This window comes from Barbus barbus (genome assembly GCF_936440315.1).
Source record: "Barbus barbus genome assembly, chromosome: 3".
NCBI classification, from domain to species: domain Eukaryota; kingdom Metazoa; phylum Chordata; class Actinopteri; order Cypriniformes; family Cyprinidae; genus Barbus; species Barbus barbus.
The window spans coordinates 33,240,278-33,260,102 of record NC_136731.1 but is presented as its reverse complement, the minus strand read 5'-3'; the positions used below and the strand labels follow the sequence as shown (position 1 = coordinate 33,260,102).

Sequence of the window (19,825 nt, the reverse complement as noted above, 5' to 3'; positions counted from 1 at the left end):
TGTTTTCTTTAGTTTTGCATTAATCCCTTCCTTGGCGTATTATATTTAGAAATAAAAACATTTCTCAGGAAGTCGGTAACTTTCGTTGATCTGCATAGAAAACATACAAAACCATTGATTAAAAAGCTTAACAGCACTATTGCAAGAAAACAAATATAGCAAACACATTCAATAATAATAATAATAATGATAAATATAACCAAATCTAATAATAAATCCCTCTTTATTGTGAACATGGCAGTAGGTGGGATATTTGACATTATGACTTCAACCTGCAACAGCTCATGTTTATAAGCGATAGTACGAACGAAGATATGGCAACATAGAACGCAGACTATGTATTTTATTCGCTCACGGGTTTAGACCAATGAGGAGACACGCATCCAACCTGTGGTCCAATAGGAACACGAGGACGCGCGTCGTCATCGTCCCTCGTCCAATCATCGAACGTTCCTTTAACACAAGACCAGCCCACTGCGAGACAAGAAGAAGAAATGCGTTACATGCTGCAGTTTTGATGATAGCTGGAAATTTGACGATATAGAAAAGTAAAAGGCCCATACAATTTACTAGCAGAGGGTGAGTTCAACGACTGCATTGTATTACTTACACAAGCACACTGGAGCTCCGTGTACTGTTTATCATAACTGAGAGATTATCATGTCGCTGCATGGCTAACTGAAACTGGCATGCCACATTTGTTTATACATTAATAACTCTGCTTATGAAATATAGCTTTGTTGTATTAGTAAATGCACATCTTTCATGCTGCGCACTAAATGAGCAAACCCAAGGTGTTATATTCTATTTACAAACGTATGCAGTTATAAAGAAACTCTCATTTGAATCCGAGCACTGTTCTGTGTGGTATCTTGCTGCTAAAAACTGTGGTGTAGAAGAATTAATAAAGTATCAGGGCAGAAGAAAAGAAGTTGTTTTCTATTTGTAATTTCATGAATCTTATTATTTTCTTTCCCTTGCAGATTTGTACTCTTTATGTGTTTGTGAAAGTATTGCTAGCTGTCATCACCATCTCCAGGATCCATGTCTTTTTTGGTGAGTGAGCTTGATTGGTTGCCAAAGTGGCTGCTTTTGTTTGTGTGTACATTGAATCACCATATTTTCTCCCTTTCTCTCAGCGCTGGGTGTCAGAGAAACTCAGTGTGGAAAGCCTGAGGGATCTGGAGTTATTTGGAGGTGAGTTCAGTAGTCCAGCATCTCATGCCGCTGTGCTTCTCGTACCTTTTTCAGCAAACCTCACCTGCCTGAGCTTTACTCCACATTAGCCGGGTGAATGTGAAGGGGAACCCTAGAAACATTTAGTTTCTATAACACACTCATATTTAAAGATTCCTCTGCAACATTTAAAGGAACAATTGGCCCATCTTGTACTCGTCAAAAGGAATAGTACACATTTTTTGGAGGCAAATCCCCCTCATAGTCAGCTATGCAGGCCCATAGCAATACATATGCAGATTACCCATGATTACAACCAATCAGTACTTTTGCAAAAGCAAAAACGCAACTTTTGGTTCGCTATTTGTTTTGCGTGTGCTTTATGAAAGGTTTTGTGAATTTAATATTGTCAGTCTTTTTGTCGTAAATGTGTTCTGCAGTGTGCTGTGACTGCTCTTTAATAAAAGTGCAGCGTTTGCGTCATGGTGACTAATGATGGTGGTGACAGCAGAGTCTCTGTGTCCTTGTGTCTGTGAGGCTTTTTAATCTCCTTCCTGTGGTGATGTATCTGTATGTAAGGCTGGCTGTGATGGATTGCTTCTGTGGTGCAACTGACAGCTGAGTCACTGCAACCTAATAAGAGGTGGACTGATCTGTAGGGCAGGTCTAACACTACTGCTGAAGCGGTATGAAATCTGTACATTAGAGGAATGCCACATGTATTTGAGGATTGTGGGCTTTTGCTTACACTAGTTTACAGGGAAATCCAGATATCAAATTTGATAGCTTTTGATGTCAGTTCTTTTGGATAGTATTTGGGGTGCATTGGTATTTATCCTTTTTAATCCATATTTTCTTCTAGATAGTTACAAGACATGACAAGTTAATATACACAACTGTTCAAAAGTTTGGGGTTAGTAAGTTTATTCTTTCTAGTTAAATAAAGAAATTAATACTTATATTCAGCAAGGATGCATTAAATTGGTAAAAAGGAGTGGTAAGTACATTTATGTTACAAAAGATTTATATTTCAATAAATGCTCCATCAAAGAATCCTTAAAAAGTATCAAGGGTTCCACAAAAATATTAACTGTTTTCAACATTGATAATAAGAAATATTTCTTAAGCACCAAACATTATTGCTCTAGGATCACTTGACCCTGTAGACTAGAGTATTAGCTGCTGAAAATGCAACTTTGCTAACACTTTTTTTTTTTTTAGATTATATTTAGATAGAAAATTTAAATTATTCTAAATTGTAAAAATATTTAACAATATTACTGTTCTTACTGTATTTTTGATTAAATAAATGCAACCTTGACGCGTATAAGATATATATATATTATATATATTAGGGATGCACCGAAATGAAAATTCTTGGCCAAAACCGAAAAAGAGGAAACCAAGGCCGAAAACCGAAACACCGAAATAAATTATGCCAATTATTAGTACCATTGCATTTATGGCTATGACTGTGTACTAACTTTACTAAAATCAAGGCATTGCAATTGCATAAATTAATATTAAAGTTTCAAAGAATAAATCAATTACAAATTATGCAAATATTTATTTAGCACATTACAACAATGCACAGTATAAAATAAAAATCAAACTAAAATGTTTAACTTGACCCCACTCATGTGTACATTAATAATGTACAGGCCTACTGGCCTGCTGAAAGGTTGTAAAATTAAATGTTCTCTCATAAAAACAAAGTGCATTTAGGTCAAGTGCATTTTACATTTTTCTCTGTAGGACTACTACAAGAAAGTGCATTCAGAACAAGTGCAACTGCTTAAAGATACAACAATATTTTCTCTGTAGGCCTTCAACATAATAGTGTATCAAAACAAAGACTGCCATAGCCCATATGTTAACTGTAGAACTTTAACAACAACAAATGCACCAAGAATTGCAGATGTGCAAAGTGGATAATAAATATTTAAACACTAGACAAGCCCATTCTACTTCTTGAGGTAAAGTGGCAGGTTTTTCTTGATGAAGAGTAGCTTCTCTGCTTTATCACAGTGAAGTCTGTTCCTCTTCTCATCAAGAACATGAGCTGCTGAACTGAACAGTCTCTCGCTGTCAGTGCTTGTGCACGGAGCAGACAACTTGTTTGCCATCTTTGCCAGGTCAGGTGATTATTTCTCCAGTAGGCAAGAGGGTTATCACATCTGGGGATGGGAACTTCAGACAGATAACCATCTAGCTGTTGAGCGGTTGAGCTTGTCATCTGCCTGACATTTGCGAAAGATTTGAGAGTGTATTTAAATAGGGCCAGTGCATAAATAAACATTTTTATCAAATAAAAAAAATATCTAGCAGAAATATGGCTACAATCTTATAGTCACATATATAGTAGCCTAAGAACAGAATAGCCTGCCTATTATTTGAGGCACTTTCTTGCAGGATTTCACTGACAACGAGGGTGCATGCCCCTCATCTGGTGCAGAGAGACAAGTCTTTTTTTCTGCTTCCCAATCTCCTTCTCCTGCGCTGTGCGCTGCTCCGTGCACTGCTCCGTCTCCGTCTCCACGCAGGTTCTCCGCATCCATCGCGGCCTGGATCATTTCTCATGCGCGCTGCTTTATTTCCGCATCCAAGTAATGGTCTTTATAACGCGGATCAAGTACAGTCGCGATGAAGTGCAGAGGATCCGAATAGATCTCAGTAAAACGTGTGCTGACAGACTCTAAGAGTGTACTTCGGCACACCCCTAATAAATATATATATATATATATATTTATTTAATAATTTTTAAGTGTATAACCAGTGTCATGATAGTCTGAGTGTTACATATTTCCTAATATCAACAGGTTTTCCTAATATCAAATGCCGCTTGTCTCTAAAATGGTGTATAATGGGATTAAGGGATTTTTTTTAGATGTTGCTTTTTGTATATCTGCTTTCACTCATTTTGCTGTGGTCCATAATCGCTGCTCCATGTCTGCTGTAGCAATGCTAATTTATGTTTGCTTTTGGCTGTTATGTGTTCCATAGCAACGAGTCAAGGGTTGATAACAAAGTTTATGTTCAATAAAAAAACAAATATATGAAATAAGTAATTAAAAAAAGTTTTGTGATTTTGTTTTTGAGTTGAATGCTCAAGTAATGATTTCTTTTTGCTTCAAATATTTTTTATCATTTAGTATATGCAGTATGCTATGAAATGGATTATAATATACAGTTATATATAATATTAAGAGTTTTTCTTGCATTATGTATCATTGTTTTTTTTAAGAGAATTTTAAGAGAATCTATTAAATGGCATGGAGGATGTGTTGCTTGGAAGCATGCTGGCTCTCAGAAAACTAAAGCTGTTCCAATGCGAGTTTGTTAAATTTGTGAGAACCACTTTAAAGGCAGATTGTTTGTTTGTATGTGTGTCTTTTGCGTCATTTACACGGTTTCTCTACACCAGAGCAAACTCAGGCAAGCCCACTAAGGAAAGTAAGTGTGGAATATCTTCCAGCTTTTCCATCCGCCTGTTGGTGTGTGTGTGTGTGAGAGAGAGCATGTGAGATGGTGTGTGCTTGTGTAAGTGTGCAAATGTAAGATTAATGGTGTGTGTGCGTGCGTGCCTGCGTACTCGGATGAATACATCCCCTGTGCTCCTGTGTTTGTCTGCATGCACTCGTTGTGCTGCTGTGACACTCATACCTCCACACTTCCTCAGACTGAGGCTCCAGGAGAGGGAAGTGCTTGTATTTAAGCTGGGTAAAGAAAGAAGAGGTCTCATGAAACTCCCTGGGTACAGTGCTTTATTATTGTGCTTGATAAACCAAAGGGAAATGAAAACTTGGGGTTCAGTTTCCCAGTAATGTAATACTAATATCATAATTAAGTATTAAGTCTGAATTAAACATTCATTTTAAAGAACAGGTACAAGAGATATGCAGAGTGAATCAGTGAGACTAATTCTGCATTACCCCTCATTGATGCAATAAGAGTCGTCACAAAGAACAAACCAACACCAGGAATAATGGAGATGTTGTCATTAGTCACCTAAGCATGTGGAGTGGGATGATGCTCACTGTGTTAATGCAACACATGGAGTCATCCTGTCAAAGCCTGGGCTTGCTGCACTGTTCACTGAAGTAGTCCTGCCTACTCTTAAAAGGACAGAAAATGATTTGTTTTATGAATTGCCATAGACCTGCATGATCTCCTCTGACAGATGCTCTCATCGTATGTGTGAGGAATTAATATTCTTATCCAAGTTCCATGGCAGAGCCAATGGACACTTTGATGTAAGTATAAAAAAAAAACAACAACAAGTATTTGATGTTTATGGGATCATGCATATCTATAATCAAATGCAACACAGTGGATGTAGTTTATTTGATGCTTATAACATGCTTTTGCAAATACGCAGTTTTGTGAAGCCATTCCTGCTGCCGTTTTCAACTTCTCGGTCTCGTACTGAGTCTCAGAACAGTTGGACTGAATCTTTAATTATCGCCATAATCTGCCGATCCTCAGTACTTGATCTGTTTTATTCTCTGAAGAGCTTTGCAATGGCTGGGATTTATCAGTGTATGCGCAATAAAAACCCTTCCCCTCTTCAAAACCAGGTTGGTTTGTGCTGTTATCACAACAGTGGCGTCAGTGTCTGTGATTGTACATGTGTGTAATCTTGAAATGTTTCTTAATTCACTGAAACTGCCATTGATGGTCATAGTATATTTGGTTGATATCCCAAAATACTATGATGCATTTGAAGAAAAGCTAACATGCTCTCAAAATGTTTGCTACCCAAACACTGCTTGCACAGTGGCACCAATCCTGTCAGAAATGCTAAAGGTTGATGCTTCATCACATTCAAATGACAAATCGAACATTTTATGTTTCACTATATTATTTTCCAAACTCCCTACGATATCTTTGAATGTACAGTGAGTCAAAAAAGTATTTGGACACCTAAATTGTGCTTAAAATGTATGTGCATTAGAAACAAAATATCAAAAGAGTATTATTTTTCGGATAAAAAGAGTAATATTGTGGAAAATGATTACAGTATAAAATAATTTCTATATTTTAAAACTGATAGCAAAACTGAATTTTCAACATCATTACTCCAGTCTTCAGTGTCACAGATCATTCTAAAATTCTGATTTGCTGCACAGGAAACATTTTTACCTTTTTGGAACCGCAAAAATAGGATTTTTTTTGTAAGATTTATTAAGATGAATATTTTTTAGGATTTCTTCAGAATAAAAAGAAGAACAGCATTTATTTGAATTTTTTTTTTTTTTGTAAAATTATGTCTTTAATGTCACTCTTGATCAGTGTAATACATCATTGCTAATAAAAAAGTATTTGTTTTGCACAGTTTATCTATTGTTTTATCTTTTAAAAACTAAACAAGCTTCTGTTTTGCTTGGAAAGGTGAAATAAGTACATTTCTTAAAGATGACATTTGGTCATCAAATGTAATGACATTTCATTTGTAAGTGTGAATTAAGTGTTGAAATACTTTGTTGGCTCATTGTATGACTGAGTACCCACAAACCTCTTTCACAAATGCACCTTCTTAAAAATCACAGGGTACACAACCTAATAATTGAATTATGTTAAAAGGTTTTATTTGTGTTGAAAAGGCAAACTACATGTTCTGGGACCCGAGGTGTGTCTCAATCTGCTCCCTAGTGTCTCAGTATTTGGTAGATTACAGCCAGTTTTAATGCCTGAGTTTAAGTGCAAAATATACTCTCTGACATCAGGAAATGGATCGAGACACTGCCATGGTCAGTTTGCACTTTGTCGGCATGTTTATTTAGAGTATCCACATTTGACTAATGACACTGTTTTTGGCTCAGGCCCATGAGGACAGTCAAGAGTCTCTGAGCCCTCTCCCACGCAGAGACACCATGGGAAGCTTCCTTCCAGACAACAGCGCCTATGAGCTGCACGCTGTCATAGGTGAGGCCAAGGCCGCCCAGCACTAGAACAGCTCTAGATCTCAGTGAGGAGTGTCTGTAATTCCTCCTGCTGATGATGATATGTGTCTGTCTCTGCTTGTGAAGGTCGAGGTTTGGAGGACTTGATGACAGTGAATCTGGCCAGGTACAAACCCACAGGAGAGTATGTGGCCATCCGGCGTATTGACCTGGATTCTTGTACCAACGACATGGTCAATTACTTACAGGTCAGTTACGGTGACAGCAGGGCTTCTCTCACGATATATTGGAGATGGACAATTCATTTACATTTATATTTAGTCATTTAGCAGATGCTTTTATCCAAAGCGACAAGACAATAGAAGAAATCAAAATCAACAAAAGACCAATGATAAGCAAGTGCTATAACAAGTCTCAGTTAGCTTAACGCACTATACGTAGCAAGGTTGTTTTTTTAAAATTATATAATAAGTGAAAACATAGAATAGAAAAAGAATAGAGCAAGCTAGTGTTAAAATGTTTCATATTAAAATTCATATTAAAATGTAATTTTATATATACAATATATATATATATATATATATATATATTTATTATTTTAATTATATCTACCAGAATAATAATTATAATAATACAAATAATTATAATCATTAATGTAGTCAAATATAAAAGTTTGTCACACAACTGAAACAGGCAATATACATTAATAAGAACATTGATAATTTATATATAGAGAGACATTTAGTACAGTAAATTTACTGTTATTTAGTATTAATATATACAGTAGCATATTATACTATTATAGTATTTTTTTTTAATTCGCTTTTATTTTTATATTTTCACTTTCCATTGTTCGTAGTTTGTAGTGGCTTTTTTAGTGGTTTTAATATAAATGTGTGTGTATATGTGTATGTATGTGTGTATATATATATATATATATATATATATATATGTATAATGTGACGAGTCGGCTGCCTCCCCCCTTTCTATCATCACCACCCCGTCCCGTATTCGCCACCCTTCACCAGGCTCCCGACGGGAGTGGGTGTGCGAGAGAGGGGCGCTGGATAGCCACGGCTGGCGGCGTGTGATGAGGCGCACCCGATGTGAATGGAGCCTCATCACCGCCGCTGTTTAAATGCCGAGCGCGCCTCTCCTCGAGAGACCGGTCTCTTCCCCTGGTGTCCTCGTGGGTCCAGGAAGGGTGCGTCGAGAAGGAGGACTGCCGCGCCCGTGAGACGGCTGACGGGCCAGGATGCCGGGCCGTCGAATCCCCCAGAAGCGCCGGGAACCCAGGAGTTGGAAGAAGCCGCGCAAGAGACGCCGCCGCCACTCGTTCCCGGCCCGGAGATGGGAGCGCATGCAGCCACTGGACTCCGCCCCTTCCCTGGACCCTTCCCTTCTGAACACTACCCTCCTGCACAAGCCCCGCAGCACAACGAGGACACCAGATTCCCCGTTTATTTGGACACTTTTCCCCCTTTGGACACTTTATTTGACCTTTTATTGTTTAATAAAAACCTCCATTAGTACTGGAACAGTAAAGACAAAATTTCTCTGTTGGCTGTGGAGTCAAGACATTTACAAATATGATTAAAAGATGAATATGAGGCAAAACTACACAATGTCACATTTTATTATTAGCCGTTTCAACACATACATGTTTTACAAAAAAAAAAAGAACAGCACTTTTAGAGTTTATCCCACTCATTGATGTGAGCATAAGTATTGGGACAGTTGAACATAAGATATAAAAGATTAAAAGCTATTATTTAGTTGCAGATCCCTTGCGCACAATAACAGCAGTGAGTCTGTGACCCATAGACATCACCAGACTCTTGGTCTCATCCTTTGAAATACTTTACCCCGCCTTTAATGCAGCCAATTCCAATTGTTGCTTGTTTTGGGGAGTTTCTGCCTTTACTCTCTTCTCCAGCTGGTGAAATTCATGTTCAATCAGATTTAAATCTGGAGATTGACTTGGGCAATCTAAGACTTTCCATTTCTTTGCCCTTATAAATTCCTTGTCTGAACTGGCAGGGTGTTTTGGGTCATTGTCCTGATGCAATAGGAAGCACTTCCCAATTAATCTGGTGACATTTTCTTGAATATTGGTAGGCAAGATGGTTTTGTACCCTTCTAAATTCATTCTGCTACTGTCATCATACATTAAGTCATCAGTAAAGTTGAGAGGGCCTGTTCCAGAGGCAGTCATGCATGCCCATGCCATGACACCACCTACACCATGCTTTACAGATGAGGCTGTATGCTTGGGATCATTTGCAGTTCCCTTTTTTCTCCACATTTTTGCTTTCCCATCACTTAGATAAAGGTTCATCTTTGTCTCATCGGTCCATAAACACAGTTTCAAAACTCTTCTGGCTCACCTTTGTGCTTTTTTTTGTTGCAAACTCTAATCTTGCCTTTCTACTTTTGGTGCTGGTCAGAGGTTTGCATCTTGCTGTGTAGCATCTGTAACTCTGTGTCAAAGTCTCCTGAGGACAGTAGATTGTCAGAGCATCACCCCAGCTTTCTGGAAGTTGTTGGGGATTTTACAGACACACCTTTTAGGATTCATTTTCACAGCTTTTATGATTTGTCTGTCATCAACTACTGTTGTTTTCTCAGCCGATCAGGTAGTTGTTAGTTGCTGGGGTCGCTGGTGGTTTCCAAACACTTGATCTCTCCATGACCTTTGTTTTTGTTAGAGCTCTAATTGACTTCCTCTTTTCTTTTAGCATCCAAATTGCTTGCTTTTCTCTCAAAGTCAGCTCCCTCATCTTCATCCTGGTTTGTGTGTCATCATCGAATGCAAGATTCAGAATGCAGAAGTAATGGATATAACTGATACGACACATTCCCTGCTTTTAATATCTGAAGAATTAATGCAACAGGACACAGCTGATCACTTAGAAAGATCTGTGAGGCAACTGTTCCAATACTTATGCTCACATCAGATAGAGGGATGAAACTCTAAAAGTGCTGAACGTCTTAGCTGGTAAAACATGTATGTGTTGAATCACCCAATAATAAAATGTGACATTCTGTAGTTTTGTCTCATATTCATCTTTTAATCATATTTGTAAATGTCTTGATTCCACAGCCAACAGAGCAATTTTGTCTTGACTGTTCCAATACTTTTGGAGGGCACTGTATATACTTATTAACTTTTTTAATTAAATGTTTAGCAATTTTTAGCAACTTATGCTAAAACTTTTAATGCCAAGGCAACATTTCTAATTTTCATTCTATTTTTTCTTTTTTTTAAACTAATATTTATATTTTGTTGTGTGTTATTTGTATTTCAATTAACAAAAACAATTTAAAATAGTTACCCCCGGTTTCTCAACCAAGGCTTAAGCCTAGTCCTGGACTAAAATGTAAGTCTGAGCTGTTTCAACTGAAATAAACTTGCACTGACTGATCTTAAAACACATCAGTGCCTTTGTTTTGTCTTTAGATTTACACCAGTAATGTTTTTTTCCTAAGGCACATTTATAAAAATGACTTAAATGTCCTTATTGAACAATGGCCTAATCCTGGTTTAGTCTAAGCCCTGTCTGTGAAACCGGGCCTTAGTTTTAGTTAACAATAATAACACTGATTCAGTGTGAAAGTGTATTTCAATTTGTGTTTTGAGAAGTTTAGTGTATATATTAGTTGACTAGTTGGTGCAGAACAAATACTTAACTAGTTAATTAGTCCTGCATATTGTTAGCATATATCAGGGATACTAGGTAACGTCGGTCCTGGATGTCCTGCAGAGTTTAGCTCCAACCCTGAAAAAACCTCACCTGCCTGTAGCCCTAGTAATTCTGAAGACCTTGATTAGCTTTTTCAGGTGTGTTTGATTAGGGTTGGAGTTGAACTCTACAGGATAACGGAACTCCAGGACCGACGTTGCCTACCCCTGGCATATATACATATGGATTGCAACCACTGTCTCTGTTTTTCTAAAGGGAGAGCTCCATGTGTCTAAGCTGTTCCACCACCCCTGTATCCTCCCATACAAGAGTGTCTTCATCGCTGAGAATGAGCTGTGGGTGATCACACCCTTCATGGCCTACGGTTAGCTGAGACATTCTGCATCAGCTATATCAAGAATAAACAGCTCGTAGCACCAGTTCTAAATGTGTGTTGCTTACCATTCCTATGTGTTTCTCTTCTTCATCAGGATCTGCGCGAGACTTGATCAGTACACATTTTACTGATGGTTTGAATGAGCAGACAATAGCCTACATCCTGCTGGGTGTGCTGAGAGCGCTGGAGTACATACACCAGATGGGCTACGTTCACCGGTGAGGAGCACATATTATGACAAATCATGATTAGTAGTTCTTATTATTATTAGTCAAACAGGTTAATGAATCAACAACACACCATACAGTCAGCCTGATGTTTTTAATGTAGATTGCTACAAGAATATTTTTTTTTTTTATCATCTCAATATGTGTCTATAGTAGTGTGAAGGCAAGCCACATCCTGATTTCAGCAGATGGACAGGTGTATCTTTCCGGTCTCAGGAGCATCTTCAGCTTGATCCGTAACGGTCAGAGAGCACGTGTTGTACACGATTTTCCCCAGTACAGTGTTAAAGTACTACCTTGGCTCAGTCCAGAGGTTCTGCAGCAGGTATGTTTATTTTATATATATACATATACACACACCTCCAATGTCAAGTTTGGGTTAGTAAGATTTTTTTTATAAAAATAGAAATGTTAAAAATAAGAAAATGTTTCTTGAGCTGCAAACCAGCATATTAGAATGATCTCTGAAGGATCATATGACACTGAAGACTTTAGTAATAATGCTGAAAATTCAGCTTTACATGTTAAAAGTATTCAAATTTTTAATTATAATATTTCATAATGTTTTTGATAAAATAAGTGCAACCTTTATGAACGTAAGAGACTTCTTAAATCTTACAGACTTTTAAACAGTGCTGTGTATACTGTCTGTATAACACACTGGAAATTATATTATATATGTGTATATGACAGAATCTTCAGGGATATGACTTCCGCTCAGACATTTACAGTTTGGGCATCACTGCATGTGAGCTAGCTAATGGACACGTGCCCTTCAAAGACATGGCTGCTACGCAGGTAAGGCAAACGCCCGGTTTTTATTTATTTTTTTATCAATCTCTTTGCTTTTCCTCGTTTTTATCTTACATTTACCTTGATAACTGTCGCTTTGCCTGTATCAGATGTTGTTAGAGAAGTTGAACGGTACAGTCCCCTGCCTACTGGACACCACCACCATCCCCCCTGAAGAACTGAGCATGAAACCGTCTCGCTCCGGGGCCGACTCTGGGATCTGCGAGGGCCCCAGTGCGGGTGGAGCTCGCCACAGTAACGGAGAGCCCTCATCTTCCTCTGGAGGAAACCCGTACAGCCGAACATTCAGTACTCACTTTCATGCCTTTGTGGAACTTTGTCTACAGAGAGATCCTGAGAAAAGGTAAATAACACTCTACTCTTTGCGATTTTATATTTATTTAGAAAGAAATAATTGGAAATTCTGTCACTTACTCATCATAAGATCATTCCAAATGATTGTAATTGTTTTATGGAACACAAAACAATGACAATCATTTGGAATGATGTTATGAAAAGATTTTAGGAATGGACTGACCACTCGTTACTTTATAATGAAAATGATCCAGGCTCCAAACTAAAAATAACTGTAGCATACAATTTTCACAAAATTAATGTATACTTTTGTGGTGTAATAAATAGACTAAATGTATGTTGTCATGTCTTCCCACAGACCTTCTGCCAGCTCTCTAATAGGCCATTCCTTCTTCAAACAGGTGAGTCTTACCTTCTTCAGAGGAAATATCTGATAAGTGATCAGTGCCAAGAAAAAAAATAGTCATAAAATGTCATCTAGTCTTCATCAAAATCAGTATAGACTAACATAATTTGCTTGAGCTAACAACACGAACAATTTTAATCTTTGATGAGTTTCATGAGTTCCTTGTTTGTTCTGAACAACATTTGTTGATCATCCAGGTATTGAAAACAAGGTAAAGTTCACTTACATGAATGTTTAATGGGATGTGATGAATAAATACATTTTATGAAATTTGTAACATTGACAAAGTTATCCACCTTATTTTTCAATACTGAAGTAAGCCGTTTTCTGTGAATGTGAGACAGACGGTTTATTAGAAAAACTGTTTGCATTACAAACCACTGTGTTCATAATTAAGATAATACATTAAAATAATGTGGTAAGACACACCAGTTTTCAATAAGCAGCAGCAAAATGAGCTGTTTTGTACAGCTAAAAATAGCTGGAAGCAGTTATGCATCATGCATCTGCTCTAAGGGAAAAATAAGGTGGACTGAACTGAATTGAAACAACACTGAACTAAGTTAAGACATTTTTCATTTGTAGAGCTGTTGACATTGAATGGGTTTCATAACGGATTAATTTTACAATATTAACACTTATTTTCCCATTTATTAATGTTAAGCTGATTTGAAACAATCTGTATTGAATAAAGCGCTATATAAATAAATGTGACTTGACTCAGTATAATGTTGTGGTCTATATAATATTATAACGTTGCAGTTAAAGCGCCGACCATCCGAGGTTCTTCCTGAGCTCCTGCATCCAGTTTCTCCAATCAGCAGCCTAGACTGCATGCAACCTCAGGATTCGCCCACTGGATTGGCCAGTCTGGAGTCTGATCTCAGCCAGCTGGATGTGGACGACTGGGACTTTTGATATTAAATGGATGAGAAATCAAGGGACGATGGATTGGGCAGAAAGGGAGGAGATGCTGTAGGACTCTTAATGAGAATAGATTGTTTTTGCTGTGTTTTAAGGGAGAAAAAGGGAAAGCTGGTGCTATGTGAATGTGTTATAGACATTACAAAGAGCTTTAGAGATGTTACAAGAGACTCTGGGATGTTTCTTGTTGTGATTTGTGTATATCACTGAAACTACAAGGACAGAGTATAAAAAGAAAAATGAAAAACCAGCAGCCGCCATAGCCTTGCTAATGCATTCAGAAGCATGAACTGAAGCCTGAGGCATGCACTGCGCAAAGTCTTACTGACTGGCCATGTGACAATGGTGATCACTTGAGGCTACCAAAGCCTTTTCTATTTGTTTCACCTTAACTAATGACACTCTATGAATGTCTACCAGCTTACAGCAAAACAGGTTCACAATTGAATTCCCATGTCTCCCAGCATATTTGTCCAATGAAGCATAAAGAGCTGTCAGTAAAGTCAACCTGAACATAGAACTGTTCAATTTATAGATGGATTGTGGGGATTAAAACTATCAAGTTTCTTCCTCCAGCACAATTGTTGACGCCACCAGGAATATGCTAGAGGACAAGATTTAGTTTTTGTCTGCTATCTGGTGTAGTTATTAGTTTTATATTAGTTGCATCTCTGCTGAGATTCATTTCTGTTCTTGGCATGCATTACAGGAGGAAGTACTTCAGTAGACCGTTTGTGTATTTTCAGCATAGTTACCTCTTGGTCAAATGGAATAAATGTTGCAACTGCACAAATGTCAGCCTTTGTTTGTTGCTTTTACCAATGCTGTTTGTTACATCACAACCCATTTTGAAAAACAGCTTCTGCAATAATGGTTTCTCATAAAATATTCAGTTTATAATAGGGAATGCACTGATAAGTTTTAGAGATAAGCTGATAATTATATTCATGTTATGGCCAACAACTATAAATGGCAGATATTGAAATTCTGTGGGTGGTGATGGCGCAGTGGATAAGACACATGCCTTTGGTGTGAGAGACCCGGGTTCGAATCCACTGTGAGCAAGACACTTAACCCCTAGTTGCTCCAGAGGCGTGCGACCTCTGACATATATAGCAATTGTAAGTCGCTTTGGATAAAAGCGTCAGCTAAATGAATAAATGTAAAATTCTATATTTGCCTAAATAAAGTAAAAAAGAAATTAATTTTCAATTCTAGGCATTGAGCGATCATGTAGCAATATACATTATAAAAATATTTCCGAGATCTGGCTAAGATTGTTTAATAATGTTAAAAATAATGTTTAAAGATCAAATTTAACTTTTCCATCATCTAACAACAATCACAGAGGTTAATGCTGGGTGGATTCTGACTGGCCGTCAATATTTTTAGCCTTCTTAACCATCAATTACAATGATATTGTTCCTTTGTGTCTTTGTATAGTTGTTGTGTGGGCTTTCATGTTCTCGTAGAACGATTTCTAAAACTTCAGTTAAGATTTTTATCCTGTGAAATAAAAAAAGTCACGAAAAAACGTTCTACAAAAAAGTATAGGTCAAAACTTTCAAAGGTCAAAAATGTACAACTCCAAGGGAATCTGAATAACAAAAGTGAAACACAGAAGGGGAAGCTGTGTGGCGCTAGTCATCTTCATCTGAGGGAGGCTGGTCATCAGCTGCCTGTTGTTTCTGCATCTTAGCCATGAGCTCTGAGGAAAAAATACACTAAAGTGAGTTTCTTATTAATTTCAAATAATATAGGATATTGGTGAGTGAAACATTAGGGATCTACCAATTTTCCAGTTATTAGTGATTTATGCAAATTAATTTTCCACCTTAAACTACACAACCTTTCAAAAGTTTGGGGTCAGTAAGATTTTTTTTGTTTTTGTGGAAACTGATGCAGATTTTCAGGACTGTTTAGAAATATTATGTAACATTATAAATTTCTTTGAATAAGTATTAATTTCTTTCAAAAACAAAAATCTGACTCCAAACTTTTGTTCAATTCAAGGTTTAGAAGTAGATAAGCACCTTTGGCAGGGTTGAAGACGCCATTGGTCTGCTGGTTGCAAACGTAGCAGCGCTTAGATTTGCGGTAGTGCTGGAGAGCACAGGCCTCGCAGAAGTAGTGCCGGCACCTGGAAAACAAAGACATTATACTTATGAGTAGACAATGACATACTAGTCCTACAGTCAAATATGTGGCTATGACATGCAAACAATTCCAAATTATTTATATACAAGAGACTAAAGCAAAATAATGTGGATTTTTGCTGTGGTAAGAGTAGGGAATAGCATTTGCAATTCAAACTGGCCATGGCTTAATGTAGCACTTACTTTGTAATAATGGGGTTTTTAAACGACTCTCTACAAATGAAACACTTGAAAGGAAGATCTTCCTCATCGCTGCTCACTTCATAGTTCTCCTCATCTGTGAGATAAACAATGTCAGAAAACAGAACAAAAGAAGCTAAATTTACCTAAAGACCTGACCTGTAAAGATGGCTCACCGTTTGCCCCATATCGTCCTTCTTCTAGCTCTCGCTCAATCTGCCAGCCGTGCTTATAGTCAGAGCGGTCGTGAAGAAATTTACAGCTGTCTGAGGATTTAAAAAAAAACAAAAAAAAAAAAACAACACTACTTTATTTCTGCAATGAATATCGCCATGGTTGTTCACATGAACCTCAAAGGAATAACAAAACGAGAGAGGAAATCTGTTGCTTACTCACCTCCAAACCCACAGAAGCCAGTCTCTTTATAATCTTTACAAATGTCAGGCTGGTAATCCCACCGTACTGTGGCCCTCAGGTGCTCAGGCGCTCTGATTGGTCCTTTCCTATCACATAAAAGACATTGTGGATCAGTTTAGTGTTGCGTGTCCTCAAAAACAGATACAGTCACAGCAAACAGTCTCAGCGGCTCAGTTATACTGACTCACCTGACCATACCAGAGGAAGCATTGCCCATGGTGGAGTCTTTGGGTTTAATGTATTTGTGGTAGTTGTTGATGCCACGATAAATTTTATCGTCGTCTTTACCAGAGAGCTCCTAGAAATAGAATACAGGCATGTCACTAAATTAAGAGCTTGTGATTATTGTGGCCATCCTAACAACATCAGCAATTATAAATCTTAAAAGTCAGCACGAAATGGAAATTCAACCATCTTTTTTCTTCCAAGTGCATCTTAATGATCGTACTGTAAACAGATCAGCTGTTTAAATTTTTTTTTTACATTCTAATTAAAATGTAATAACTGGATCTTCCGGTGGAATAACTGACTTTTCCAATTATTAGGTCACTTAAACGCCGCCCCTTTCTCTTATAATTAACTGCAAGCTCACATTGAGATCTACTTCCATCCAATCAACAACTAATGGACTGAACCAAGTCACATCCTACATTTTATTTCTTTTTTGATAATATATTTCACTCAGATGTATGTCACAATGCATAAGAAAATACCTATCGCTACTTCCGTTTCATTGCAACTTTAAAGAAACAGCTGGCCATTGTATGCACCAAGTTTGAATATGTGCATATTTAAATCATACAAACGAGATTCTAGAGTTGAGGTTAAGAGGATACTTTTCTGTGAATAATGACTTTTGTTCCTCACACAAAGCTACAGCATGGTTTTTAGGACTTTGAATAACACAAAATTGTGTTTATTTATAATAATTTTATTAAACATTTGTCTCCTGCTTAATTTCTTCTTTTTGAAAAGACATGAGGGCGAGTAAATGAGGACAAAATATAATTTTTGGGTTAACTCGCTCTTTAAAAGTTTATCATAATATCTGCTGAATTACTACAAGATTGTTTCCACGTGTTTTCATAAGTCACCGAGGCTCTTTTTCTAATACATTTATTCAATTATATATTTAGATAATTACTATTCAGTAAAATGTATCAACCCCGCTGTGCATGAAATCAAATGTGACCCTGGACCACAAAATCAGTCTTAAGTGTTAATTCCGCATAATCTGAAAGCTGAATAAATAAGTATGGCTTTTGATGTATGGTTTGTTAGGATCGGATAATATTTGGCCGAGATTCAACTATTTGAAAATCTGGAATCTGAGGGTGCAAAAAAAAAAAAAAAAAAATCTAAATATTGAGAAAATCTCCTTTAAAGTTGTCCAAATTTAGTTCTTAGCAATACATATTACTAATCAAAAATTAAGTTGATATTTACGGTAAGAAATTTACAAAATATCTTCATGGAACATGATCTTTACTTAATATCCTAATAGTTTGTGGCATAAAAGAAAAATTGATAATTTTGATCCATACAATGCATTTTTTTGGCTATTGCTACAAATATACCCCAGCGACTTAACACTGGTTTTGTGGTCCAGGGTCACAAATGAGGTCACTAAATAACTGAATTGGCCTCAATACACCTACTAGATTATTTTCTATAGGTATATTTATAACTGAAATAGTGAATCCTCATCAAACAACTTTGAAACACACAGATTGTTTTCTTCGGTTTACAACTGTAAAGCTGTTTAGATGCAATTTGCATTGTAAAGTGTGCTATACACATAAACCTGAATTTACAATGTTGGTGCCTGTTGGTGCTGTTAACTGTACCTCCTGAATCTTCTGGCTGCGCTCAAAAATGGCCTGAGCATCTTTGTCCCTCTCTGTGTCCAGCTCATAAACAGCAGTGGCCCCCATGTCATCTGGTCCCTCTGGTTTCTGCAGCAAACGCAATAATACACTGAATTACTCATGTTTCTGTAGCTCTGGTCAGCAGAAATGTGAAGTGAATGAACACTCTTCATGTAAGGTTTGTTACAGTATAAGGATGCTGTGACAGACTCACCGCTGACCGAGTCGACTTGTAAGAGACAGTGACACTCTTGTCTTCTTTCTCCTCTTCATTTTCGCTCGAGGAGACTTCTTCCCTTTCCACTTTCTTTGTCTATGTGCAGGATATAACTAGTGGTTATGGCTTCAGTGTCAACAACGGCTTCGTAAAAGACAAATAATGCAGATTTCGAGTAACATATAGAGTGCAGACATACTTTCTGAATCATGGGATTCGTAGCAGCAGCTTTCCTCTTTCTGACCACAGCACTGCCCTCCTCCTCGCCGCTACTTCTGTCTGATGAACAACACAAACACTCATTTAATACACTATATTAACTAAACATAAGAGTTCACTGTACGAACTACGTTACACAAACACGCATTACAGAGCACTGAAGAAAACACGAGCAAAATACCTTTATCGCTATCACTTGCATTTCTTTTACGTGCAGAAAATTTCTTGTTTGATTTCTTAAAAAGAAACTTGCAGGTTGTTTTCGGCTCTTCGGACTCCGCCATCTTTAACTGCGTATGAAAACATGAGGAACTGGGTTATAGTGCCTCTTGTGTTTGGGGGATCAGTCCGTGGTCTCAAACTCAATTCCTGGAGGGCCACACAGCTCTAAATCACTCCTGCTTGGAAGTTTCTAGTGATCCCGAAGAGCTTGATTAGCTGGATCAGCTGTGTTTGATTAGGGTTGGAGCTAAACTCTGCAGAGCTGTGGCCCTCCAGGAATTGAGTTTGAGACCAATGCTCTAAGTGCATAGGGTGTGTTGTTATTAATATTTCATATTTTACTATTATTACAAATCCCTGCTTAATCATTTTCAGACAGATTTCGGAGGCAGGCTTGACACAAGATGAATGGCTCCTTTTGCTGATATGTTAAATCAGAACGACCTATAAGTCCTTGACAAAAATAACTTTATATACATTTTATCCTTCTACATTTGTATTGGGGTTTCAGACATTCTTAATGTGTATCTACGTGTGTAAAATCAAATAATATGCAATAAATAAATTTTTGAACGTTATATTACGATGTACTGGTTTGTACTTGACCAACTAGCAGTGGAAACTAGCACTTTTCCAATACATATAAGATCAATCTTGCTTTTCATAACTGAATTAAAAAAGTTATGACCAGTCTTGAAGAAAAAACTTAAAAAAACTTTTTAA

At 37.3% G+C, this 19,825-nt stretch overlaps 2 protein-coding genes across 3 annotated transcripts; one reads left to right on the top strand and one right to left on the bottom strand.

Annotated features, from left to right (window-relative positions):
• Positions 1–982: 982 nt before the first annotated feature.
• Positions 983–14,620, top strand: LOC306855406 (STE20-related kinase adapter protein alpha-like). Of its 2 annotated transcripts, XM_079394116.1 has the most exons (12): positions 1,014–1,056; positions 1,140–1,197; positions 4,601–4,629; positions 6,999–7,101; positions 7,206–7,327; positions 11,039–11,147; positions 11,254–11,377; positions 11,540–11,711; positions 12,080–12,184; positions 12,289–12,542; positions 12,852–12,894; positions 13,662–14,620. In XM_079394116.1, exons 1-12 carry the CDS (start codon positions 1,045–1,047, stop codon positions 13,815–13,817), a joined length of 1,287 nt encoding a protein of 428 aa, XP_079250242.1. In that variant the 5' UTR covers positions 1,014–1,044; the 3' UTR covers positions 13,818–14,620. The 2 variants fall into 2 exon arrangements, with proteins under 2 accessions (XP_079250241.1, XP_079250242.1); XM_079394115.1 differs by lacking the exon at positions 4,601–4,629 and having other exon boundaries at positions 983–1,056.
• On the bottom strand, positions 14,519–19,398 carry LOC306855422 (E3 ubiquitin-protein ligase RNF113A-like). The gene is made up of 10 exons (XM_079394135.1): positions 19,062–19,398; positions 18,861–18,940; positions 18,659–18,757; positions 18,424–18,531; positions 16,765–16,874; positions 16,556–16,662; positions 16,336–16,425; positions 16,163–16,256; positions 15,857–15,963; positions 14,519–15,531 (listed from the first exon to the last, which is right to left on the bottom strand). The coding sequence occupies exons 1-10, from the start codon at positions 19,162–19,164 to the stop codon at positions 15,464–15,466; spliced, it is 966 nt and encodes a 321-aa protein (XP_079250261.1). The 5' UTR covers positions 19,165–19,398; the 3' UTR covers positions 14,519–15,463.
• Positions 19,399–19,825: the final 427 nt, after the last annotated feature.